Genomic DNA, 26,922 nt, shown 5'->3' with positions numbered 1-26,922 from the left:
GATGTCTCCTGCTGAGATGGGAAATAATGATTGTTGAGTGAGGAAATCGTTGTCCTATGGGATGCTAATGTCAGCTATGGCCCATCCTCTCCCTTGCCTTATCGCTGAAAAACAGTAGAATAGTCTTGCCTGGCACACACTCTCACTGGCTGAAGCCATCAGAATGCAAAACCTCTGCCCAGTTCAACTATACTTCTAATGGAATCCAAAATCTGTCACTGTAAACATCAGACCCAAAAGATTTGTCCAAATGTTTCTCTTTCTTCATTCATTAACATGTTTTGTGAAAACAAAATGGGTGGCTAGCGTTTATTATAATCATTGTTGCTTTCTATATTGCTACAAGGTGCATGTAGTACTGTACAGATACATACAAGAGACAGTCTCGTCACTGCTCTATGATGCTTTTAATCTAGCCAAAACAGACAGATGAGAAATAGGTTCTGAAAGTATTTGCTGGAAAATAGTGAAGATAAGGGTCAACAATCAAATTATAGGCGATATTTTTTATTGGATTAAAAACATCTGTGATTTGTCCTCTCTTCATCAAGTAAAGTGAAAAAAAAACAGCGCAGTTATAGGAAAATTAGTTTCTTACCTGATAATTTTCGTTCCTGTAGTACCAAGGATCAGTCCAGGACACCTGGGTTGTGACTCCGCACCAGTAGATGGAGACAGATTAAAACTTGTGGGCGGAGCCATATATAAGCCCCTGTGCCAGTCACAGCCCCTCAGTCATACGTAATGTCAAAGTAGAAAATTCAAAAGCCAACATAGCTAACCATAGAAACTTACTAAGTAAACGAAAATAATTCCAACACCCCTACAGGAAAAAACAGACTCTCCAACCGGGAGAGCAAAACAAGGGGTCAGCGTATTATAAAACAACAATGAGCGGACTCTCCGTTACTATAGCGCAACACTGCGGGCGGGATCCTGGACTGATCCTTGGTACTACAGGAACGAAAATTATCAGGTAAGAAACTAATTTTCCTTTCCCTGTACGTACCAGGATCAGTTCAGGACACCTGGGATGTACCAGAGCTAAGTTATCGAGGGTGGGAAGCAGAGAGTCCCGCTCGGAGTACCCTCTCTCCAAATCCCCCAGCATCAGTAGCTTGAACATCCAAACGGTAATGTTTAATGAAGGTATGCAACGATTTCCAGGTAGCCGCCCTGCAAATCTCTTGAGGCGACACCTGAGAAGATTCCGCCCAAGACGCAGCATGAGATCTCGTTGAATGAGCTCGAAGACCCACTGGCGGTGTTTTACCGCGCATAATGTACGCGGAACCAATGGCCTCCTTGAGCCAACGGGCGATCGTCGTGCGGGACGCCGCAGAACCTTTCTTCGGACCCGACGTCAACACAAACAGATGATCCGTTAATCGAAAAGAATTTGTGACCTCTAGATAGCGAAGAAGAGACCTCCGCACATCTAGTTTTCTCAAATCCCTTAACTTCGGGTCGGAAGATTCCCCCACCGCGAAAGCGGGAAGTTCAACCGATTGATTCAAATGAAAAGGTGATACGACCTTAGGCAGGAAAGAGGGAACGGTCCGCAAGGAAACCCCTGAATCGGAAAAGCGCAAGAAAGGCTCTCTGCAGGATAGAGCTTGCAACTCAGAAACCCGGCGAGCCGACGCAATGGCTACCAGGAATACAGTCTTTAACGTGAGATCTTTGATCGTAGAACGCTTCAGAGGCTCAAAAGGAGTTGAGCATAAGGACGAGAGCACCCAGTTGAGGTTCCAAGAAGGACAAGGGAGCCGCAAAGGAGGACGGAGGTGTTTCGCCCCCCGAAGGAAACGAGAGATATCCGGGTGGAGAGCCAGGGAGACACCCCGAATCTTACCACGCAAACAACCAAGCGCCGCAACTTGGACCCGTAGGGAACTGCACGCTAAGCCCTTGGCCAGCCCAGCCTGGAGAAAAGCCAAAATATCGGGAATAGCAGCTGAAGTGGGATGAAGACCCCGCTCCACGCACCATTCCTCAAAGACTACCCAGACTCGAACATAAGCCAGAGACGTAGACTGCTTCCTGGATCTCAGCAGCGTGGCAACTACCGCGTCTGAGTAACCTTTTTGCTTCAACCGATACCTCTCAAAAGCCATGCCGCGAGACAGAAGTGATCCGCATCCTCCAAACAGACGGGGCCCTGACGAAGGAGCCCCGGAAACCCCTGTAGACGAAGGGGTGCTGTCACCGACAACTGGACCAGATCCGCAAACCACGGACGGCGCGGCCACTCCGGCGCCACCATGATCACGTCGGACGGGTGCAATTCTATGCGCCGCAGTATCTTGCCGATCATGGGCCATGGTGGGAACACATACAGTAGCACCTCCGCCGGCCAGGGAAGAGCTAACGCATCGACCCCTTCTGCTCCTCTTTCTCGGCGTCGACTGAAAAATCTCGGAGCCTTTGAGTTGTTCCACGTGGCCATCAGGTCCATGTGGGGTGTTCCCCAAGTCCTGCAAATGAGAAGAAACGCTTCTTCCGCTAGCTCCCACTCTCCGGGATCCAGGTGGTGTCGGCTGAGGAAGTCCGCCTGGACATTGTCGACTCCTGCTATGTGAGACGCAGCAAGATCGCCGAGATGCCGCTCTGCCCAGGCCATCAAGGAACGCGCTTCCTCCGCTACTTGAGGGCTTTTCGTTCCGCCCTGGCGATTGATGTAAGCCACGGTGGTAGCGTTGTCCGACAATACTCGGATCGCCTTTCCTCTTACAAGGGGTAGAAAAGCTTGCAATGCCAGACGGACCGCCCTGAACTCTAGGCGGTTGATAGACCACTGGGTCTGATCTTCTGACCACAGACCCTGAACCGATTTCCCTTGGCAAACTGCACCCCAACCGGAAAGACTGGCATCCGTGGTCACCACTGTCCAGTTGGGAAGAAGAAGAGATACTCCACAGGAGAGATGAATGGGATCCAGCCACCAGCCCAGGCTGGAGCGCACTTGACTCTCGAGAGGCAGTGGAAGATAATATTCCTCTGAAATCGGTTTCCAGCGGGACAATAATGAAGACTGCAGTGGCCGTAGGTGAGCGAATGCCCAAGGGACTAACACCAGCGTGGAGGCCATAGATCCGAGAACTGTCAGGTAATCGCAGACTCGCGGACGGTGCAGAGACAAAAGACGTTGCACCTGAGACTGTAGTTTGCATATCCGATCCTGAGAGAGAATCACTCTGCCCTGTTTTGTGTCGAAAACGGCTCCAAGGTACTCCAAGGACTGAGTGGGTTCCAGATGACTCTTGTTGTAGTTGACCACCCAGCCCAGAGACTGCAAGAATTGTAGCACTCTGGCTACCGCTTGCCGACACAGGCTCTCTGACTTCGCCCGAATCAGCCAATCGTCGAGGTAAGGGTGAACCAGGAGGCCTTCCCGACGTAAGTGCGCCGCCACTACCACCATCACTTTCGTGAACGTCCGAGGCGCTGTCGCCAGGCCGAACGGAAGAGCCCGGAACTGGAAGTGTCTTCCCAGAATGCAAAACCGCAGGAACCGCTGGAATGCTGGTTGGATGCCCACATGAAGGTATGCTTCTGTGAGATCTAGTGACGCAAGGAATTCGCCTGGCCGCACTGACGCGATCACCGAACGAATGGTTTCCATCTTGAAGTGAGGGACCCGAAGGCATCTGTTGACTCCTTTCAGATCCAGTATGGGTCGGAAAGTGCCGTCTTTCTTGGGAACTATGAAGTAAATGGAGTACCGGCCTTTGCCGTACTGATCGGACGGAACTGGAGAGATGGCCCCCAAGGTTTCTAGTCTTCGGATGGTGTCTAGCACCGCCGCCTTCTTCTTGGGATTCTTGCAAGGCGAGACCAGGAACTTGTCCGCTGGGATGCGAGCAAAATCTAACTCGTAGCCGTGTCTTATCACGTCGAGGACCCACTGATCCGACGTCATGTTGGCCCATTCCTTGAGAAATAAGGATAGACGCGCCCCCACGTTTGGAACAGCGTGCTGAGGACGCGACAAGGGATGGGCCGGCCGAACTTCATTGCGAAGGCTTGGAACCCGCACCCGACGGGGCCCCTCCTTGCCTGCCAAAGCGTTTGCCCCGAAAGGACTGCTGCCAGTGAGTGTTTCGAGAAGAGGCCGGCCTATACGAGGGTCCGGTGGATCTCTGCGGTCTAGACTTCCGGGGACCCCGGAAACGAGCTCTGCCGGAAAACGAAGAGCGCGACCGGGTCCTATTCTCTGGCAGCCTAAACGCTCGGTTCTCACCCAGGGAAACCATCAAGTCATCTAACTCCTTTCCGAAGAGCAACTTCCCTTTGAAGGGTAACGCCCCGAGGTGAGCCTTGGACAAACCATCCGCTGCCCAGTTGCGTAGCCAAAGGAGACGGTGTGCCGACACAGCCGAAACCATGGACCTAGCTGAAGTGCGTAGAAGATCATGGAGCGCATCAGCCCCATATGCAATAGCCGCTTCCAGTCTATCTGCTTGGGAAGACTCTTCCGGAGAGAGACCTGCATTAGCCTGCAGAACCTGGGCCCAGCGCAGACTAGCTCGCATAGCGAAGTTTGTGCAAATGGCGGCTCGCACTCCCAAGGCGGAAACATCAAAAATCTTTTTGAGATGTACCTCCATCTTCCGGTCTTGAATATCCCGGAGGGCCGTAGCTCCCGTGACCGGGATGGTAGACCTCTTCGTGACAGCGGACACCGCCGAATCCACCTTTGGAAGTCTGAGGAGATCCAGCGCCTCCTCCGGTAAAGGATAAAGTTTATCCATGGTCTTGCTGACTTTCAAACCCAGCTCCGGAGTATCCCATTCCTTGAATAGGATATCCGTGGACGAGAAATGAAAAGGGAAGGCGACCGCCGGTCCTGTGAGGCCAAGCAGAACAGGATCCATATTTGCCTCCTGGCGGACCACCACCGGAGGAGCTTCAATTCCCAATTCTTGGAGAATGGCCGGGATGAGAGGTGCCAATTCCTCTCTGCGGAATAGCCGCACCACCTTGGGGTCGTCCCCTTCTGCAGCCTGTGCAGGTTTCTCTGCAATGGGCTGTGCAGTACCATCCACTGCTGCGTTCCCGGCCCCCGTCAGGGGCTCCTCGGAGGACTCAGTATCATCCCCAGGAGAATCCTCGGTATCCGATTCTTGCGGCACCCCCCTGGGAGGCCGCTTCCCCCGGGACGCACCGTGGGCGATCTCTGCGCCCTTTCTGGCTTTCTTTTTCCGTAGAGGGGACCCGTGGTCGGTCGCACGCGAGCCAATTCCCCGGCTGCGCCTGCTGCGCTTGTATCTGAGGACTTTGCGCAGTAACAGCGCAAAATCCTCAGAAAAATCCCCAGAATCCGAAGAATCACTTTCGGAAGCCCCCCGGGACCTAAGCCCCTCCGAGGGAACCTCCCCCGCCGTGACACGCTGCGGGGAAAGCGCGGGAGGAAAGGAAGAAGCCCCCACCTTTTCCTGTGGAATTTCCCGGCCGGTGGCCAAAATGGCCGCCACTCCCGCACTAACTGGGAAAAGTTCCTGAGGCCTGTTAGCGGAGCTACCACCGCGCGACGGCGAACGCGCTACCCGGGAACGAGCCCCCCGCGGCGCTACCGAGGGTCCCTCATCACCTGGGACGCAGGCCGAACAAAGGCTGTCCCTAGAGAGACGCGCGCGCGCCTAGCCGCAGGCCCTGCACTGTGCAGCACGCGGCATGCCGGCGAGAAACGCGGGAAGAAAAAAAACGGGGCCGCGGCGAAAAAATTACCTCAGGCAGGAAAAAATTGAAAAGAAGCAAACGGCGCAATTCGGCGACCTCCCCCCTGTCAACGACGCCCCCCCACCGAATAAAATGGAGCGGCGACGCCAGGCAACAGAGAGCCGCAAAAACAAAAGTAAAACTTTTTTTTTTTTTTTTTTTATAAAAAATCGCTGTCCCTGGTTCTGAAAAGCCCTTATTCCTGCAGGGGTGAGTGAACCAGGCTCCCTGGTGTCACCCCTGACGCTGCCACTAGTTCAGCCGGGTCCTCAACCCTGGCAGCGGCCTCAACCGGGGGAGGGTAGTCCCCTCAGGACCTCTCAACTCCCCTGGGAGGCAGGGCAACCGGGAAAGAATTAAAAGAAAACCCAATTTAGTTAAAAAAACAATCACTAACCAAAAACTAACTCAAAAATCAAACCTGAAAAACAACCAGAATCAGGTCAGGCAGGGCTGTGACTGGACCTGCACCATCTACTGGAGACAGAGTAAGACTGAGGGGCTGTGACTGGCACAGGGGCTTATATATGGCTCCGCCCACAAGTTTTAATCTGTCTCCATCTACTGGTGCGGAGTCACAACCCAGGTGTCCTGGACTGATCCTGGTACGTACAGGGAAACTGGATTTAAACAGTGCACTCAGCATTTCGACGACAGAGGCGCTCTGCTCCCCGAGTTCAGGAAGGTTTCTTCGACTAATTTCTTGCAAAAGGCATAAACAGAAAGCGCGAGTTGTATTATTTTTTTTTTAATTTATTGTTTATTAAATTTTCTTAAACATTTTACAATGAATAAAGAAAAGGAAAATTTTGAGTTACATTCATATTATCAACATAAGTATGTACTTTATAAAAAGAAAAAGTTATACATGTACTCCTAAATAAAGTCCACATTAATGGAGGCATTTAGCAATTTGACAGCGAGTTGTATTATATAGACACGAGGATCACAGCTTTTGGTTCTACTCCATTTGCATTTTTGTTAAATAGATTACCAACCTATGAAATTACTATTTTGTTAGGTTGTTTTAAACAGGTGCTAATTTACATATATCAAAGTTTTAAGCAGGGTGGAAGATGTTGATCATAGTTGACATTTAAACTAGGGTCTTTTAAACTAAGGTATTTTGGAGAACTGGCACGTGAATCCCGGGGAGCAGGGCCTGTCTATCGCCATATATGCAGCGCAGGTTCCTGCTTCTTATAGCGCTATAGAAATGTCTTAGAGTAAGGCGACAAAAACATGTGTGCAATCTTTTCTCTCACTGGCTGAAGCTCTCTAGGCCGGACTACTTGTAGGCTCCTCCTCTTGCTGCACGCCCCGTCCCTCCCGATTCTCTCTCAGGCAGGGTTGCCAGGTTTTCATGAAAGAACAAGCACTTTTTTTCCAAAAAAACAAGCCCAAAAAAAAGCCCAAAACAGGTGAAATTGAAACACCAATGTCTGTGAGTCGCATAGATGACAAAGGAGCTTAGCTTTTTGCATGTTTCTCTGTTTCAGCATGTTGCAGAAGGTCTGCATGATGTGCACGAATGTCACACTTACAAAATTTGCACGTAGCCTTATTCTCATTGCTGAAAACAGGCTGAATCCATGCTTTTAGTTCACGTTCCTCTTCCCATGCTTTGCAGTACTTTTTACTGTATTTAGCCCAGTTCTTTACTGTAGCCATAGTAGATCAAAACCATTTAGTAGTGTAGCAGCCAAGGACGGAAACAGTAGGTATAGACTGGCTTTCTTACAGAGGTGATCTTCTACAGGGAGAAGAAATGAAAGAAAAAAAAAGCAAAATTAGAGGAAAGCAAAAGTGGTGTAGAAAAATAGCATTACAAGTTTCCATGTCACATTTTTTTACCTGTAGTCAGCAGGTATGGACAAGCTTTCTTTTTGTCAAAATAAGGGTTTGTTTGTTTGGTTTTTTTTTATAAAAGGTGATCAGCTACAAGGAAGAAATGAGAAAAAAAATAGATGAAATCAAGTGGAGTAGAACAAATTGGAGAAATTACTTACCGTATTTTCCGGCGTTTAAGACGAGTTTTTAACCCCTGAAAATCTTTTCAAAAGTCGGGGGTCGTCTTATACGCCGGATGTCATCTTAAAGGGCGAATATTTGCCGGTGTATAGGACGGTGTAAAGCTCGCTGCGTAGGGCGACGGGAGCCATTTGTGGAGCGCTGACCTCTGTGCTGCGAGGACGGAGCAAGCAGCTTCAGATCATCTCACCACCACTCCTCCTTGTTTCGTTCTGCTCTGCAAGGGAAGGCAGCGTGCCTTTGCTCGAGTCACTGCCTCCCCCCCACCGGACGCTGTAAAAAAAAGTTCATTCTCTGCTCCCTCGCTCCCCGATTGGCCGGTGCTGGGCAAAAGGGGCTTGCTTCGGCAAGCCCCTTTTGCCCAGCACCGGCCAATCTGGCAGCGCGCCTTCGCTCCTCGAGTCACTCCCTCCTGCTGTAAATGTTGGAATGCGTTGGAAGAGGGGTAGTCTTATACGGCGAGTATATCCCAAACTCTATATTTTAACTGAAAAAGTTGGGGGGTCGTCTTATACGCCGGAAATTACTTACCTGATAATTTCATTTTCCTTAGTGTAGCAGATTGACTCAGGACCAATGGGTATAGTGTACTCCTGTTAGCAGCTGGAGACGGATCAGATTTCAATCTGACGTCAGCCCCTAGAGTACACATACCCCTGCAGGAAGTGCAGCTCCTCAGTATTCTTCCTTGAAAAGCATTGTGGATATATATGTGACTGACTGATTGATTAACTTCATATTATGGTTAACTTAACTAACTTGTTAGAACGTTTAAACTCGATTAAACTTGATTAACTTGAACTGATTGGTTGACTATAGCTGGAGACCGCCAGTGTACTCAACCGGAAAGCGTCGACACCGGGCAGGGTGGACATCTTAGGTAAATAAAGACATGACTTACCCGTAACTCATTGGCACAATGCCTCAGGGCAGCCCAGGGTGGGATGCTGAGTCCATCTGTCTACACTAAGGAAAACGAAATTATCAGGTAAATAATTTCTCCATTTCCTAGCATGCAGCAGATGGACTCAGGACCAATGGAATTATAAAAGCTACTCCCGAATCGGGTGGGAGGCTGCCCGTGGTCCACTTAGAATTGTCCTTGCAAATGCCGTGTCCTCCTGAGCCTGTACGTCCAGACAGTAGAATCTGGAGAAAGTGTGGATAGAGGACCACGTTGCCGCTCTGCAGATGTCCGCAGGTGACAGCATTCTAGTCTCTGCCCAGGACACCGCCTGGGCTCTGGTTGAATGGGCCTTGACTTGTAGAGGTGGTGGTTTTCCTGCTTCTACGTAGGCCGCCTTAATGACTTCTTTGATCCAGCGGGCAATGGTTGCCCGCGAGGTCGCTTCCCCTTGCCTCTTTCCGCTGTGAAGGATGAAAAGGTGGTCTGTCTTTCGTACCGGTTCCGACCTTTCCAAATATCTGGCTAGGAGTCTGCCGATGTTGAGGTGACGTAGGCTACGGTCTTTTCCAGAGTTCTTCACGCCGTCCATCGTTGGTAGTGCGATGGTTTGGTTGAGGTGGAAGTGTGAGACTACTTTGGGGAGGAAAGAGGGAACTGTGCGTAGTTGGATGGACCCCGGGGTGAATGGCAGGACAGTGCTTGTAGCTCCGAGATGCGGCGGGCCGAACACATGGCCAGCAAGAACACTGTCTTTAAGGTTAACAGACGGAGAGGTAGGCCTAGGAGGGGTCTGAAGGCAGATCCTGCTAGGAACTCCAAGACGAGGTTGAGGCTCCACAGAGGTACCGTCCACCTTAGAAGTGGGCGAATGTGTTTGACTCCTTTCAGGAAGCGTGATACATCCGGGTGCGAGGCTATGCTGTTGCCCTCGCTCCTGGAGCCATAGCATGACAATGCTGCTATCTGTACCTTGATGGAATTGAGGGACAGACCCTTCTGTAGCCCATTCTGTAAGAATTCCAGGATCACGGGAACTCTGGAGGGGCGTGGCTTGACGTTGTGGTCTTCGTACCAGGCCTTGAAGACTCTCCAAATCCTTATGTACGTTAGAGATGTGGAGAACTTGCGTGCCCGGAGGAGAGTATCTATTACTGCCCCCGAGTATCCGCTCTTCCTCAGTCGAGCCCTCTCAATGGCCAGACCGTAAGCGAGAATTGAGTCGGGTCCTCGTGAAGGATCGGACCTTGTTGGAGCAGGTCTCTGTGCGGCGGCAGGGGTAGTGGGTTCCCTGCCAGCAGTCTTCTCATGTCTGCGTACCAGGGTCTTCTTGGCCAATCCGGGGCCACCAGGAGAACTAGTCCCCTGTGTCGCTGTATCTTGTGAACGATTGCGCCCAGCAAGGGCCACGGCGGGAAGGCGTATAGAAGGGTCCCCGGAGGCCAGGGCATTGATCCCCTGGGACTGCGGGGTCCCGTCTGCGGCTGAAGTATCTGGGTACTTGAGCGTTGGATCTGCTTGCCAGAAGGTCCATGTTTGGGATCCCCCACCGATTCACTATCATTTGGAAGGCTGTGGATGACAGTTTCCATTCTCCTGGATTTAGACTTTCTCTGCTGAGGAAGTCTGCCGCGATGTTGTCTTTCCCGGCAATGTGGACGGCCGAGATCTCCTGGAGATTTGCTTCCGCCCACGCCATCAGGAGGTCTATTTCTAGGGACACCTGTTGGCTTCTGGTTCCGCCCTGTCGGTTGATGTAGGCCACCGTCGTGGCATTGTCTGACATCACTCTGACCGCTTTGCCTCGAAGTCTGTGGGCAAACCGCAGGCAGGCTAATCTGGCTGCCCGCGCTTCTAGGGGGTTGATGTTCCATCCCGCCTCTTCTGCGTTCCACTGCCCTTGGGTGGTCAGCTCTTCGCAGTGTGCTTCCCATCAGTGTAAGCTGTCATCTGTGGTGAGCAGGGTCCAGGTTGGGGAGGATAGGCTTGATCCCCGGCTCAGGTGGCTGTTCTGCAACCACCACCGTAGCTGGGTCCAGTCGCTGCCCGGGAGTGGAAGGCGTACAGTGTAGTTCTGGGACCGTGGACTCCACCGCGTTAGAAGTGAGTGCTGTAGAGGTCTCATGTGTGCTCGCGCCCATGGCACTACTTCCAGCGTGGACGCCATCAGTCCGAGGACTTGCAGGTAATCCCATGCTGTGGGACGAGGAACGCTCAGCAAGGTCTGAAGCCAGCCCCGCAGCTTTGACCTCCTCGCGGGGGTCAGGCTGACCTTGTCTTCCTTGGTGTCGAATTGGACTCCTAGGTATTCCAGCGACTGTGCGGGCTGCAGGGAGCTTTTGTTTATGTTGACTACCCATCCTAGGCTTTCCAGTAGTGCTATGACTCTGCTGGTTGCTTGGTGGCTTTCCTCTGGTGACTTCGCCCTGATCAGCTAATCGTCCAGGTAGGGATGAACGAGGATTCCCTCCTTCCTGAGTGTTGCCGCCACTATTACTATTACCTTGGTGAATGTCCGGGGTGCTGTGGCTAACCCGAAGGGTAGTGCCCGGAACTGATAGTGACGATTCAGGACCTTGAAGCGTAGGAAGCGCTGGTGTTCCTGATGCATTGGGATGTGTAAGTAGGTCTCCGACAGATCCAGGGATGTGAGGAACTCTCCTGGTTGTATTGCCCGTATGACGGATCGTAAGGTTTCCATGCGGAAGCGGGGAACCCTTAGGTGGCGGTTGACAGACTTGAGGTCCAGGATGGACCTGAATGTGCTCTCTTTCTTGGGTACGATGAAGTAAATGGAGTAATGTCCAGTATTCATTTCCCGTATAAGCACCAGGGTTATGGCCTAGAGGGTCAGAATCCTGTTCAGTGTAGCTTCCACTGCCGCCCTCTTGAGGGGGTCGTGGCAGGGAGATTCCACGAATTTGTCGGGGGGAGTTCGAATGAAGTCCAGGTAGTACCCCTCCCGGATGATGGCCAGGACCCATTTGTCCGTAGTTATCTCGACCCATCTGCGGGTAGAATAAGGCTAGTCTGCCCCTATAGCATCTTCCCTTGGATGGGTCGGCTGATTCTCATTGCGGGGTGCGACCGGAGCCTGCACCCGTGCTGGTTCCTCTCTTGGTGTGTTTGTTCCAAAAGGACTGGTTCCTGCCCATAGGGCGGGCTGCTCGATAGTTGCTTTTGAAAGGGTTGAAGCGCTGTGAGCTTCTGCCTCTGGCAGATCTGTGGAAGGGACGCTGGTTTCTCTTCGTCTTGTCTTCCGGCAGGCGCGGTAATGGGAGTCACCCCATTTGTTGGCCAGTTTCTCTATTTCGCTGCCGAAGAGGAGGGATCCTTTGAAGGGCATCTTTGTTAGACTCGTCTTGGAAGAGGCATCCGCCGACCAATTTCGGAGCCAGAGCTGTCTTCTGGCTGCCTCAGTGGACGAGACTCCTCTGGCTGTTGTACGCACTAGATCGGAAGCCGCATCTGGGAGAAAGGACAGAGTTAATTCCATGTCCTCTCCCGGGGTGCTGTTCCTGGCTTGAGATAGGCAGGCACGCGTCACCACGGTGCAGCAGGCCGCAATCTGAAGGGACAGAGCTGCAACCTCGAATGACTGCTTTAGCAAGGCTTCTAGGCGCCGGTCATGAGCGTCCTTGAGCGTCGCTCCTCCCTCCACTGGGATGGTAGTGCGCTTAGCGACCGCGCAGACCATGGCGTCCACCCTAGGGCACGCCAGGAGTTCTTTGGTCACTGGGTCCAGGGGATACATGGTCGACAGTGCTCGACCCCCTTTGAATGAGGACTCTGGAGCATTCCACTCTAGGTCAATTAGCTGTTGTGCCACCTGTAAGAGAGGAAAATGGCGAGACGTCTGACGAAGGCCCTCCAGCAGGGGGTTCATTCTAGGTTCCCCTGAGGGCCCTTGGCCCGGGATAGTGAGTTCCGTTAGACATTGGGATACTAGGTCCGGGAGCTCATCCTTTGTGAAGAAGCGTCTCATGGTTCGGTGTGGCTCTGTCCCCGGGGGGAGTTCCCCTTCTTCTAGGGACTCAATCTCCTCTTCAGAGTGGTCTGTGTCCCCGTAGGCGGAACTTCTGGACGGTGTGGACCTGTGCCTAGGCCTCAAGGGTCCTGGGGCATGAGGGTCCTCCGGAGGCTGGACCTCCCGGGGTTCAGTTTGCATCCTGACAAAGGCGTGAATCCCCTTGAACAGCTCCACCCAGGATATCGAAGCTGGTTCTAAGTTGAGGGGCGCCGGTTCTCTGGGAGTCCCCGAGTGCGGGGTGGACTCCCTGGGGCCTGCTAGGTCCGGGGTGCCCCCTGAAGAGCTAGCATTGGGCCCTGGCTAGGAACGGCCCTGGCCTGGATCTCCCAGGGCCTCCTCCAACTGTGCGCACAGGGCATCTGCCTCCTCGCTCGGTGCGGCTCTGACGTGGCATGCTTGGCAGAGGCCTTGCGCTTTTATGCCCGACTCTGGAGGTGCCATGACTGTGGCCGCGTGAGCTCTTGTGTGCTTCAGTGCGCCTCAGATATGCGCGGAGATGTGCGCTGAGATGTGCGCCTAGCCGCAGATATGCGCCTTATTCTGTGCGCGCAACTTATGCGCGTGAGGTATTATGTGCGCCTAAGTTTATGCGCACAAGGGACTTGTGCACCTAGCTCAATTTGTGCGCTCGAGTTGAACGGCGAGTCGGGTCAAGATGGCGATGGCGAGCATGCGGGCAATATGGCGACCTCATCGGAGGGTCTCCACGTGGGTAGACCCTCGGGAACAGCCGGGGCCTAGCCCTGCTAGGGCGGATCAACCCGGCGGCACTGGCTCCGCTCAGCGGCCTGTGCTCCTCTTCGATCCTCAGAGACCGTTTACATAGAAGATTTCTACCTTACCTTGTCTTCGGCGCTTCCCGGTTTCGTCCCGAGCGGTCTCTGGCTGCAGGGGCAAATACCTTCACCACCGCACTCGAGGAATGCACCCGCTGCCTCTCAGCCTTGCCCGAAATCGGGGGCTAAGTCCCTGCTGAGATTCAGCCACCGGATCGAGGCTTACCTCTGAGGGACCACGGAAATCACCTCGGGAATCTCAACTGGGGGAGGGACCCAAGGGTATCACCGCAGGAGAGCGGGGCTAGTCTTCAGGTAAACTTTTCTTCTTAAATTTGGGTTTTTCCTTGAATTTTGGTTCTAACGCTCAGAGAGCATGCAGATAGTCCCTAACTGCTTTGGAGACCGAAAATACTGAGGAGCTGCACTTCCTGCAGGGGTATATGTACTAGGGGCTGACGTCAGATTGAAATCTGATCCGTCTCCAACTGCTACCAGGAGTACACTATACCCATTGGTCCTGAGTCCATCTGCTACACACTAGGAAATAAAAGATACCAGCCCCTCACACTCATTCCCCCCTCTGAGCACATCCCTGGCCCCCCACACACTCACTCATTCCCCTCTCAGCACATCTCTGGCCCCCACACTCTCATTCATTCCCCTCCCAACATACTAATTCCTCCCCTCCTGATACCTGGCTGTAGCTGCACAGTCTGAAGATTCCTTTGCTGTTGCCCTCCAAGGCCGTGCTGCGGGCCTTCCCGTTCCAGCTCGGCCAACAAAAATGTGCTCGTGAGGTATCCATCAACGAGACTTGCAGCTCACTATTTGAATCCTGCTCTGATTGGCTTACTGCTGCAATATAGGGATAGGGTGTGCCTGCTATGGACAGGCTTCATAGCAGCAGCAGCAGCAGCAGCAGCAGCCAATCACTGTAACATCAGAGCACAAGTCCCGCCCAACAAGGCCAAAAAACCGCGACTGGCAGAAAAAATAGCCCAATTAAAAGCAACTAGCGAATTGGGAAAAAAAACCGCGAATGACTAGGAAAAGAAGCCCAATCTCGCGGTAAATAAGCGAGGTTGGCAACACCGAGCCGGATTCATACTCATAAATATGATGGCAAAAGTGGGTCGCTGAAAAAGAACCCGGAAGTGACGATACTGTGGGGCAGAAGTGAGGCGTGGTGAACGGTTATAGCTGTAGTCGCGGAGTAAGAGGGAACTGTTTGCTCATTTCTCTCATGGCGGTGGCTGCCAATCTAAGGCTGGGATTCTTCCTGCTGGTGCTGCCGCAGCTTTTCTCTGCGGGGCTAGCTGTGGAGCCCCTGAGCGTGGGTCTTGCTATAGGGATCGCTTCGGCGCTCACAGGCTACTTGTCCCATCCGCGCTTCTACTGCAGCCTGATGGAGTGCTGCCGCCAGGAGGAGCCGCTGAACGTCACTGGTAATGGGAACCGGGGCGGGAGAGAGCGTGAAGGGCTGGGGAGGAAGAGCATGGGGAGGGGAATAGGGTGAGGATAATATGGAGAAAGGGAGACTTGCGCTATGGTGAGCCTAAGTCTTGAGGAGATTTATGTGAATAAAAGAGATTCTGAAAAGCTCCGGTCTCGCAGAGCCTGTGCCTTATAACCATTTAGCTGTCTCTAGTATGTGAGACAATCACTTATAGAAAGAGTTTCTTGCCTCTATTTATAGACAGGCCGATTCAGTACGGTGCACTCAGCGGAGCGCACCGTACAGCACCCGTTTGGTCATTAACGGTTATTAATCAAGTTTACTTAGGGAATAGCCACTGCTATTAATTGCATCAGTAACATGGGATCTTCTTAGTGTTTGGATAATTGCCAGGTTTGGCCTCTGTTGGATACAGGATGCTGGGCTTGATGGACCCTTGGTCTGACCCAGCATGGCAATTTCTTATGTTCTTATGTTTCCTCATCTTCTGGCTGTTTTTTTAAATCTCACATCTTGGAGCAAGCAGGTGCGTTTGTGCAGCTAACTATGGTGACTGGCACATATCCAGGATGCCTGCTCTAGAATCTTTATATGTACTGCTGGCTGAAATGTTTTCTATTTTTTTCTTTTAGCTTTGCAATTAGATCTGCAGAATAAGCTTTTTGGGCAGCACTTGGTGAAGGAAGTAATCCTGAGAGCCATGACTAGGTTTATGAGCAACCAAAACCCAAAGAAACCCTTGACCCTGTCCCTGCATGGTTGGTCCGGCACTGGGAAAAACTTCATCAGTAAAATCATTTCAGAAAATATTTACAAGGAAGGACTGAACAGTAAATATGTGCATTTGTTTGTGTCCACAATCCACTTTCAGCATGACAACCAGCTCAGCCTGTACAAGGTACATGCATACAACCTTGATTTGAGCTTTTGGGGCACTGGTTTGTGGCATCAATGTAGTGCTGTAGTGGGTACCTGAAAAATAAGAAGACAAACAGCAGGTGTCTTCTGCATTTCATGTGACTCGGTCTGTGATACTGAGATCAACTGTAATGTAGTGGAAGGCAGTATGTACTGGGGTAGAGTTGAAAAGCTAGCTCTGCTGGTTAGGGAGCATGTGTAGAGCTGTAAAATCATTCACTAGGGCAGTGGTTTTCAACCAGTCTGTCAGGCCACACAGGTGTCACCAAAAATTTGACATAGCATGCCTATGCTTTCTATAACAGCCACATGTGCTTACTGCTTAAGGAGAGTGCAGAGTAAGGAGCTGATACTTAAAATTCCTCATCACTGCTCCCTGTTGCTGCTTTTCCCTCAACCGTGGAGTTCCAGTTTTTCTCTGTATGCATATTTTTTAATTTATGGTCTTTTATTCTGTATTATATAAGAGTCAATCTGCATGTTTGACAGAAGTGAGGGATTCTGCTAATTAGGTGTTGGAATTTAGAGCAGTCTGGCTTTCTTTGTTTTTCTGATAGTAACTATACTATGTTCTGTATTCGCAGTCTTACTTTTTCATAGTAAAGTTGCTTTTCAAGTCCTGGGTGCTAATATTCTTATGGCTGGTATGCTATATAATTTCTAAATGCCTTTTTAGCAGGTTTTCATGTTATTTCAAACTGGCTGCCAGGGAAGGGATTTTGAAATACTATTACTGAGGGGATATCAGAATCTGAATATATTTTTGTATGGTGAGTTGAAAGGGGAAACTTCCTAACTCTGCTCTGAGGTTGACGGTGAAATGCATGAGTTTGTAATGAAAAACTGTGAGCTGCAATATGCATATCAGTCCCAGATTTCTCACAGATGCAGTAAGCAAAGATTAATTTTTTTGTGAAAAAAATATTTTAAAAGTAGTTATTGAAATTAATGTTTATCTTTCTCCTGCATCATTTTCAACAATAAAATATCTAGGATTTATTATTATTTTTTTCTAAATATAGCTGTTAAATGTAGCATGCATGCAATGTGTCACACACATGAGCATCATCTGTCAGGTGTGTCATGATGGAGAAAAGGTTGAGAGCCATTGCACTAGGGGTAACAAATGGGAGTTAAAGGATGAATTAAATAGGAAGAAAACAAATGAGGCTTCTATCTTATGTACTGTAGTTAGAAAGCTGAATCTGACTCTGAAGTATAGTTACTTCTAATTCCCCACCAGCATGAATGTCCTCCTGAGGCTTTGTCCCTTCTTGCCTTATAGGACCAGCTGCAGGCATGGATAAGGGGCAATGTCAGTGCCTGTGCACGTTCTGTCTTCATATTTGATGAGATGGATAAACTGCACCCTGGCCTCATCGATGCCATCAAGCCTTTCCTTGACTATTATGAGCAGGTTGATGGCGTGTCCTACCGGAATGCAATCTTCATCTTCCTCAGGTACAGGGAGCTGCAGTCCCTCAGTTCATAAAAGTGGATGATACAAAATTGTTCAGAGTTGTTAAATCACAAGCGGATTGTGATAAATTGCAGAAAGACCTTGTGAGACTGGAAAATTGGGCATCCAAATGGCAGATGAAATTTAATGTGGATAAGTGCAAGGTGATGCATATAGGGAAAAATAACCCATGCTATAGTTAAACAATGTTTAGGTTCCATATTAGGAGCTATCACCCAAGAAAGAGATCTAGGTGTCATAGTGGATAACACATTGAAATCATCGGTGCAGTGTGCTGCGGCAGTCAAAAAAGCAAACAGAATGTTGAGAATTATTAGAAAGAGAATGGTGAATAAAACAGAAAATGTCATAATGCCTCTGTATCGCTCCATGGTGAGACCGCACCTTGAATACTGTGTACAATTCTGGCCACCTCATCTCAAAAAAGATATAGTTGCGATGGAGAAGGTACAAAGAAGGACAACCAAACGATAAAGGGGATGGAACAGCTCCTCTATGAGGAAAGATTAAAGAGGTTAGGACTGTTCTGCTTGGAGAAGAGACGACTGAGGTGGGGATATGATAGAGGTGTTTAAAATCATGAGAGGTCTAGAACGGGTAAATGTGAATCTGTTATTTACTCTTTCAGATAATAGACTAGGGGGCACTGTATGAAGTTAGCATGTGGCACATTTTAAAACTAATCTGAGAGAGTTCTTTTTCACTCGGTGCACAAACTCTGGAATTTGTTGCCAGATGGTATGGTTAGTGCAGTTACTGTAGCTATGTTTAAAAAAGGATTGGATAAGTTCTTGGAGGAGAAGTCCATGACCTGCTATTAATTAAGTTGACTTAGAAAATAGCCACTGCTATTACTAGCAACAGTAACATGGAATAGACTTAGTTTTTGGGTACTTGCCAGGTTCTTATGGCCTGGATTGGCCACTGTTGGAAACAGGATGCTGGGCTTGAAGGACCCTTGGTCTGACCCAGTATGGCATGTTCTTATGAGGGAGAGGGAAGATACTGGCCAGCTATTACCCTTACTTGTGTTCCTTCAATTGGTGCTGGTTTGTTTTATTTTCCTTTGTAATTGTTTATGGTATAGGCAGTATGTTGCTGTATCTTTTGACATTTTATCTGTTTACATGGTGTTCAACATTTTTTAAATATGAACTCTTAATATTTTGAATTCAGAACATACTTATACACTTTTACTGCAGTGTGATGTTTGATAAGCATATTGTAATATAGAACATTGCAAGACTTGCAACAAACAAATGGGGCTTAGTATTTTGTGAAAAACGTGGTTTAACGGTTAGGTTAGAAAAACCTGTTCTTCGTTGATTGTGAAGCAGGTATCTTAACGAACACTATTAGATACCATATTCATTTGCTTGTTTATCATTTTAACATTTTTATTTTATTCAGTGTACAGCCATTTCATCTCACTTGCAGAATGTGTGTCAGAATAATTCCTAATAACAAAAGCAAAAGGGGTTTGACTTTTGAAAGCAAATGTAGTTCTAGGAAAGGAGCTGAAATACTCTTTAACACTACCTTCTGTTGTGTTACACAATCCTTGTGCAGCCTGGGGCACTGACTACAATTGTGACTGTTACCAGCAATGCAGGTGGGGACCTGATTACCCAGGTGGCGCTAGATTTTTGGAAGAGTGGAAAGAAGAGAGAAGATATGCAGCTGAAAGACCTAGAGACCATCCTTTCTGTGGGTGTCTTCAACAACAAGAACAGTGAGTGTGCAGCTGTTTAAGAACTGCCTGCAGTTTTCACATGTTGGAAGAAAAGGGGGTGATACTGTGCTTCTTTGCCCCTCCCCTTCAGTTATGCTACTGAATAAGCCTCTCTCTAAGCACCCCACCAATGATTGTCCTCTCCTGTCTCAGCCAATGGAAACTGACAGGGTCTTGCAAGTCACACAACAATCCTTGCCTGCCTTGTTCTCCAACTAATCCAAGCTTTCAAAGGTGAAGAATCTTTAGTAACTTTCTGTGTATTAAGCCCTTTTGCCATGGCCTGCTCATGTAGTTTAGCTGGTATCTACTTTTAATGAAGGTTGTCAGTGAAAAGGGCACTAACATTAACTTGTGCCCTTCTTAAAAGGGACTGAACCATCTTTCTCTCCCCCATGCTATTTTAAGTTTCACTGTGTGAAGTGAGCAGGTTGGGTGTTTTTTTTTTTGAGGATGGATCTTCCATTATTTAGGTTAAAACTAATTTCTGTAGACTTTTGGGAAGTGCTTTCATAACTCATTTGTAAACGCTGTGGTCAGATCAATGACAGATCAGAGGTTAATGTTGCATGAGGGAAAGTTTTGAGTTGTTCAGTGTCACAACATAGTAAATATGTGGAGGTGGGTTTAAAACTGTTGCTCTGTTGGAGGGGTGCTTTTACATCTCCTGATCTCTGCCCAGTTGGGAATGGGACCCTGTGCACCAAATTTAGCTGCTACTTAAAATATTTTAGCTTTTGTGACGCTTCAGCGAGGTTACCTTCAGGGACTGTAGGTATTTTTGCAATCCCCGGAGGGTTTCCAATATTAAACTTGTACCTGAGGCATTGGAGGGTGAAGTGATACCCAGGGTTACAAGAAGCATTAGCAGGATTTGAGCTCTGGCTTCCCTGGCTTGTAGCCACTAGGCATCTAATGTTGCAATGACTGCAGTGCTAAAAGTAAGGGAAACGAATGAAGCTGCCAAGCTCCCTGGCCATGTGCGTGCAGGGCAGATTTCAGAAGCAGGAGTGTTCAGTGTGTGACCTCAAAGGGAAGAGACTGTACCAGTGCTTTGCACACTGACTTATATCCACCCTGTTTTGTCTCCACAGGTGGCTTGTGGCACAGCAGTCTGATTGATAAAAACCTGATTGATTACTTTGTGCCCTTCCTGCCATTGGAGTACAGACACGTGAAGATGTGTATCGCTGCAGAACTGCAAGCCCGGAAGTATGAGGCAGATCCAGAGATTATTGCCAGAATTGCTGAGGAAATGACATACTTCCCAAAAGCAGAGAAGATCTATTCGGACAAAGGCTGCAAGACAGTGGCAGCAAAGCTGGACTTGCACATAGAACTGTGACTGCCATGGCTCAGCTGATGCACGAACAAGGACTTCAAATCTTTGTAGACAAGATGTCCTTTTAAAGCACTTTCCACATTTTACCTTCAGCTTGGAGCTTTCACAGACAAGGAAGGATTTGAGTGGAGGGTGGTCTGTGGGAGCAAGGGTTCATTTTATAAATGGTTCCTGTTCTTAGAGGGGATTGCAGCTGACCTGTTACCTTTCATCAGGCATTGGTTGTATGTACACCACCAACGGCCAAGAATGTTGCTATGGTGTGAGGTTCTCCACAGATGCTGCTGGTCAGCAGTTCTAGTACTGACATGCTCTGTCTCCTCATCTGTGCTACAGTGGCCTGGCAATGCCCTCTGTCTGAAGCAATGCTTATCACTAGTTACAATTAAATTACTTGGGATTTTCTGTGGCAGTAGGTGAAACCTGGCAGATTTTGGTGGCATTTACCAAAACTCTAAATACTATTTCTGTTGGCTGTTCTTTAGGTGCTGGAATTTGTCTGTATCCCAACTGGCCTCTTCTGTGGCATGGAATCGTGCTTCTCTGATGCATAGAGAGACTGCATTTTAAAACATTTTTAATCTTTTTATTGCTGTACTAGAACGGAAGCTGTAAGGGGCAGTTAGTGCAGGGCTAGAAATGGTGTACTGTCACTCAGTTTAACCAGATGTTGTGTGGGGGGAGGTAGGATGCCTGCCCTTCCATCTTTGGCTCAAGACTTTTGTCTTAAGAGATGGCTTCCCCAATCCTTCATTTCTCCCATTTGCCACAGCATACAGTGATGGGAAGGAGGATGTTCAAATCACTGCCCTTTCACTGGGCTCATTTGATGTGAGTGGATGGGTGATTGACTTTGATTTGATCCAGCTAAACTTGCTCAATAATGTCTGCCTTCCTTCTAAAAAAAAAAAAAAAAAAGGGGGACGTTGTAACTTTTTTTATGAAGCTGAACTTCCTGGTCTTTGTATACAGTTTTATTCTGAAGTTTTTTAACACAAATTTCAAATGAACTTTTTTATATATTTTTTTTTCTTTTTAAAGTAGATTGAACACTAGTTTTTAAATGGTCACTTATGTTGCAGTGTGGGTGCGTGTAGGGTGAGACTGTGGGATAGCCTTAATGCTGTTTACGATTAAATCCTGTTTGGTTTCCTCTTCTCATACAAGGCTTCAGCTACTCCTTTCAACAGTCTGTGCTCTTAGTAGGTTAGATCACAACATGGAAAAAGAGTGGCCTTTGTGAGTGGCAGCCACTGTCTGTATAATGTCAAGCCTGAATGGCCATCTCCCAGTGACACCCAGTGTCAGGGCTGTGGGGATGGAGTCCAGGTGTGGTTATTTGTCTTCTGACTGGGGATAGTTCTGTGCTATTGAGGAGCATTGACTGTTTACACTTGCTGCTACTGCTGCAACAGTTTTCACCCTGAAGCAGACCCCCCTACTACAGTGGAACGTTGGCCCTTGCTCCTTTTTGATGTAATATTTCTTAGCTATTTAGCCCAATACATGTATAGTTTGTTGTGCATATGAAACAAAGCAAAAAGCCAACCGGAGCCCCTGCACTTAAATTCATCAACTAAATTGTGCTAGCCTGTGTCCACTGCTGCAGGACCTCATTTAATTTCCTCTTGTGGGGTAGAAAAGAGGCAGTGACTGAACTTAAAATAACTAAGTGGCCGAAAAGCTTTCTACTGTATTTAGTTTCTTGGTAGTGAAGTTTTTATGCATGAATATGCTGTGGGTGGGGGGGGGGAAAAGGACTTGATCCTTACCAAATACAGGAATATTTTCATCTACCACAAGAGTGGCGGTAATAGCTGGGCCCCTTGAGCTAAGATGGCAGAAGCTTTGGCCTAGCTAGGGAACACTATCTGTGAAAAGTTTCAGTAGCAGCTTTTATAGTCTTGTATTTAATTTTTATCTAAAGAGACATGGAAAGCATATTTTAAAACTTTATATTTTATTTATATAAAAACTTCCTTATTAGTATGTAGAATAACTCAACATACTAGGAGCAAGAGTGATTAAAAAAAATCACAAAAGGACTGTCCTAAAAGGACAAGCTTATATATAAAGATGGTAATATCTAATTAGATCCCTCCTTCATCCCAGAGCTAATCTTACTTAGTGCTATTACTCCTTAATATTTCTATAGCACTCCATACTATATACAGTACTAGGCCAACAAAGAAGGCTGCAGAAGCTATGCACAATTTTTTTTTCTTTTGCAAAAGAACCGGTTTTCTGCATTTTTTTGTCATCTTCCATGTACCAGGCTTATGAAAGAGAAAAGGTAATAGCTTAATTAGTTAAGGTAAAGCTAGAGCATACTTTCTTTGGGTGTAAAACAAGGCAAGGCAATCATTTTAATGGTTTCACCTGTATTAACTGAATGGAAACCATTCTGTAGAAAACGTAGAGCAGAGTGAGCCTAGGCAACCACGGTGAAGAGGTACAGAGGGGGGCTGGGGCAGGGTCCTCAGTACTGCAGAGCCACGCTGGAGGCCATGGTTTTTCAGCCTTTGCTTGAATAGATCTTTTTTTCCTCTGTGTGTAGGTGGTAGTAGTATCCCCAAAGGCACAGTTCTGCCCTCATGCATTCTCTTACATGTCAGCCTTTCAAAAGCAGGAGGATGTAATAATCAATGAGGTTGCTCTGGATTAGGTCACTGTGCCAAAAGCCACCTGTGCAACTGGAGCAAAAAGGCTGAGGCTTGCTCAACAGAGAATGCTGAAAAAACAGCTTTCTCCCTAGCTATGCACAAAAAGAGAGGTTGGTAGTGAGCATACAGTGAGCCCAGGCATGTTAGTAATTCGGTATCTTCCCTCTCACCTATCCTATGCCAAACAAGATACTACTTTCTTTAAATTCAAAGAGTAAGGGATTTATTATATGCACAGAGTGCAGCCTTACATATTTTAGTCATTTTCTGTCTCATATAAAATCACTTTCTCTCAGATACTTATGCATCCTGCTGTAATGCTGCTGCTCCTCATGTGCTCACTGAGTGCATTCCCCCTGCCCTAGTGCTGCCAAATTATATAAAAGTTTTTTTGCTTATTGCCAGGCCTTCCAGCCCCTGCAGCAGCTCCCTCCCATTCCCACACCTCTGCACCCAAATTGTCCCAGAGACTCACAAAAGGCAGGGTGGCTATCCCTGCAATAGCAGAATACCTCGAGCATACAGTAAAAATAGAAACTTGCTGACAAAAACTGAACTGGAAACCACAACAAGCCCAATTTTGTATTATTCAGTGCAACAATAAGGGGAAAAAAGAAACCTCATTCCTCAAAAAATCAAGCAATAAAATCAAGATATTAAACATTCATAATAGAATCATACTCATAAAATAAATGTCAAAACAACCAATAAATAGAATATCCAATAAATAAAAAAAAAAAACCCCTCTCAAATTTGTTCTAATAATTCCCAAACAAAATATTGTGAAGCAGCAGTCACCTGAAATAACACCCAAAAATTAAGGATTAAAAGTATTCCAACTTTTCATATTGGGGATCTTTTGATTTCTAGTCACCCTGAAATTGTTGTGGATTGGGGGAAGAAGGCTGCAGAAACCTTATCCTCTCCCTCTCAAACTTAAAGGTTCATTTTTCAGACAGTTTCTCCCATGCTCTCATACAATTCCTCTTCTTTCTCCTCTCACACACCTGCATTCTCCCCCTCTCTTCCTCATAGAATTTATATCACAGCTCCTTTTAATGTTCTTATGTTCACATGCTGGCAATTTCTCATTTAGAGCAAAACTCCCTGACCCTCCTTTTCATGCTGCCTGTTCACCTACCAGCTCACACTGCCCAGCTCTTCTATTCTGCTTTCAACCTCCTAGGCTGTACTAGGACTTCAAGCAGGACATTTTTGGGTCCAAGACTTAACTTGGGCTGGCAGTAGCCATATAGCTCTGAACACGAGGAGTAGTACTCCTATTGATATATAATGCCTTAGCCTGCACCCTGCAATCACTTTTGGTGTAGTCTGCAACATTCATCATGTATCTTGAGTGAAACTTAAAATAGTTTAAACTTGTATTTTCAAGCACTTACCAATATTTAAAACACATATTGATCTGTATTCATTTATTTTATATTTATTGAAGTTTATGAATACACAATATCATTTAGAAAGTAAAGATCATATAAACATTAGATGCAATCAATTTATGTAATAAAACAAATATCCTTGTATTCTTTCCAGGAAGGCAGAGGTTGTCATCATTGCAATAAAATAGCAAAAATAACAGGTGCAGAGTGAACTAGGACCATTCACATTACAACTCAACATGCAGCAAAAAGATTTTTCAAATTCTGGTGTTACCTCAGCAAATCCAAATCCCTCCAGTGCTTAACATTTTGTGAAGTAACACACATTCCTGCCAAACACTTTTTTTAAATACACCTAGAACTTGTCCATACTGTACAATTACTGCATTAATTCTTAAGATTAAAACAGCAGCAACCTTATCTATGAAAAGGCAGCAATGCAAATATTACACTAGCTCTTATAATGCTACTACACCACCTAATGCTCAACCTGGACTGCTACAAATACTTAGAGAAACTACACCTCACTTACACATAAGTAGGGGTTGGTTTATGTTCTGCCGAATACAGAACTAAGGGACTACCAATTAGAAACAGAAATAGCCTGAGAAACCAGACTGAATAGTGGAACTCTTCAGAAAGAGCAAGATACAAAAATATAAGAGATGCATGTTCCCAAAGAGCATGTATTCCAAACGCTATAAACTCTAATTTTTTTTTTAACCTTTGTCTGATTCTGCTTTCTCCTTGGTGCTTTTTTCCTAATTCCTTTTTCAGGACTTCTTTTCTTTTTGTTCTCTTCTCCTATCTTTTTCCCTTCCTCCCTCACCTACACACTCATGCTTTGTCTTACAGACTCCTTCTTCTGCACATAGTCATATATGAGCTCTCACTCTTCCCTTCCCTCACACACACACACACACACACACTCAAGCTCTCATATACTCTCCCACACGTGAGCTCAAGCTCTCATTCTCATGGTTCTCCCCACCACAAGCTCTCATTCTCATGCTCTTCCACACAAACAAGCTGTCACTCTTGCATGCTCACATGTGTGAGAATATATGTAAGCTTATGCTATTACATGTCCTCACACACAAATACAAGCTCTTACTCTCATGTGCTCTCCCATACCAACACCAAGGCCTCATCTTATGCCACTCTAGACCCTTTCAGCCTCTGCTATAGGCCCTCACCTTATTTGGCTGTTCTGGGGCTGGGAACTGCATCTACCTGGACTGATAGGGATCAGCTCCTACAGCAACTAGCCTGTAGACTTCTGCAGCCACCATGGGAATAGCATTCTGTGGTGACAGAATCCCAGAGCAGCCCTCCCTACTTGAATGTACCAGGGATATCTAACCTGCCTCAGCTTCTGTGCTCTCTTCCTCTGGCCACAATGGGGGTGGGATTCTGAGGTGGCCCTGCCAGGCCTTGTTTTCAACCTGGTTAACCACCTCTGAGTTTCAGCACCCTAGCAGTAGGTGCCCTGGCTGCTTGCTCAGTTGGCCCATCCCACTCCCTTATAGGGAGGGACAACATTCAGCTCCCTTACAAGCTTGGGGCTGGTAGCAACTGCTAAGAACTCAAGGGAAGAGAAGATTGGGGGGGGGGGGGTGCTGGATCCCTTCTCACTAGCACCGCCCTTTATTTCCCCCCCCCCCCCCCCCGATAGGTTCTCTAGTAGAAGAGCCCAAGCCTCCCTCCCTGCTCTTTGAACTCTCTGTGCTCTTGAATATTGTAGAGGTCAGTGCTGGTTCCAGGTCTTTCAATTTAATCTCATGCCTAGTGCTATTCTGCCTCTTGTTTATCTTGTCCCCTCCTGTATTACTATTGGGAGAGGAAGGTGCTTCCAAGGTCTGTCCCAAACAAAGCAGCAAGGGAAGAATGTCAGAGTAAAACTTAGTCTGGCTGACAGCTGGAGGAGCTGCTGCTGTGGCTCAAACTGATACACATCTAAATGCCCACCCATTCAGTCGCATGTTAGGGGCAAACTGAATACCCAAGGTGCAAACTACACCCTACCCCTATCCCCCAGTGGTCAGCCCCGAGGTGCCATTATCTTGTTGTACTGCTTCTCTTACTTTATGAAAATGAAGATGGCTTTGCCATAAGATATGCCTTTTGAACTCTTAAAGGTGGTGCAGAAAAGGAACAATTGAGTTGATCAGTGTACAAGGCATGTGATCCATTTCTGCGAAAATGAATAGTGAACTGGGCAGATGCTGGCATTCACCTGGATCTGGTTATGTAACTGCTTCTGGGACAAGAAGGTAGAGTCTGAATATCTTCCCCTCAAAGGCTTTATTCCTCCCATTGTGATCTGAATTTGAAGTCTGCCTAACCAAATTCCCATCACTTCCTAGGAGATATAGGGGCGGATTTTAAGAGCCCTGCTCGCGTAAATCCGCCCGGATTTACGCGAGCAGGGCCTGCGCGCCGGTGCGCCTATTTTATATAGGCCTGCCG

At 47.8% G+C, this 26,922-nt stretch overlaps 1 protein-coding gene and 1 long non-coding RNA gene across 2 annotated transcripts; one reads left to right on the top strand and one right to left on the bottom strand.

Moving 5' to 3' along the window:
- Positions 1–7,203: 7,203 nt before the first annotated feature.
- On the bottom strand, positions 7,204–14,405 carry LOC115097853. Its single transcript, XR_003858347.1, has 3 exons — positions 14,160–14,405; positions 7,576–7,659; positions 7,204–7,474 (listed from the first exon to the last, which is right to left on the bottom strand). It is a non-coding gene; the product is annotated as an uncharacterized LOC115097853 (long non-coding RNA).
- A 117-nt stretch (positions 14,406–14,522) lies between these two features.
- On the top strand, positions 14,523–21,554 carry LOC115097264 (torsin-1A-like). Its single transcript, XM_029612929.1, has 5 exons — positions 14,523–14,910; positions 15,554–15,819; positions 17,125–17,300; positions 18,924–19,051; positions 20,146–21,554. Exons 1-5 carry the CDS (start codon positions 14,709–14,711, stop codon positions 20,394–20,396), a joined length of 1,023 nt encoding a protein of 340 aa, XP_029468789.1. The 5' UTR covers positions 14,523–14,708; the 3' UTR covers positions 20,397–21,554.
- The last annotated feature ends 5,368 nt before the right edge of the window (positions 21,555–26,922 follow it).

This window comes from Rhinatrema bivittatum, chromosome 8 (assembly GCF_901001135.1).
Source record: "Rhinatrema bivittatum chromosome 8, aRhiBiv1.1, whole genome shotgun sequence".
NCBI classification, from domain to species: Eukaryota; Metazoa; Chordata; class Amphibia; order Gymnophiona; family Rhinatrematidae; genus Rhinatrema; species Rhinatrema bivittatum.
This window is presented reverse-complemented; position numbering and strand designations above follow the sequence as displayed.

What these genes read in the sequence shown, in the direction of transcription:
- LOC115097264 (XM_029612929.1), top strand. Translation starts at nt 14,709, where the DNA reads ATGGCGGTGGCTGCCAATCTAAGGCTGGGATTCTTCCTGCTGGTGCTG. An exon ending in ACCAGCTCAGCCTGTACAAG is followed by an intron (nt 15,820 to 17,124) that starts GTACATGCATAC and finishes CTTGCCTTATAG; the next exon opens with GACCAGCTGCAGGCATGGAT. An exon ending in GCAATCTTCATCTTCCTCAG is followed by an intron (nt 17,301 to 18,923) that starts GTACAGGGAGCT and finishes GACTGTTACCAG; the next exon opens with CAATGCAGGTGGGGACCTGA.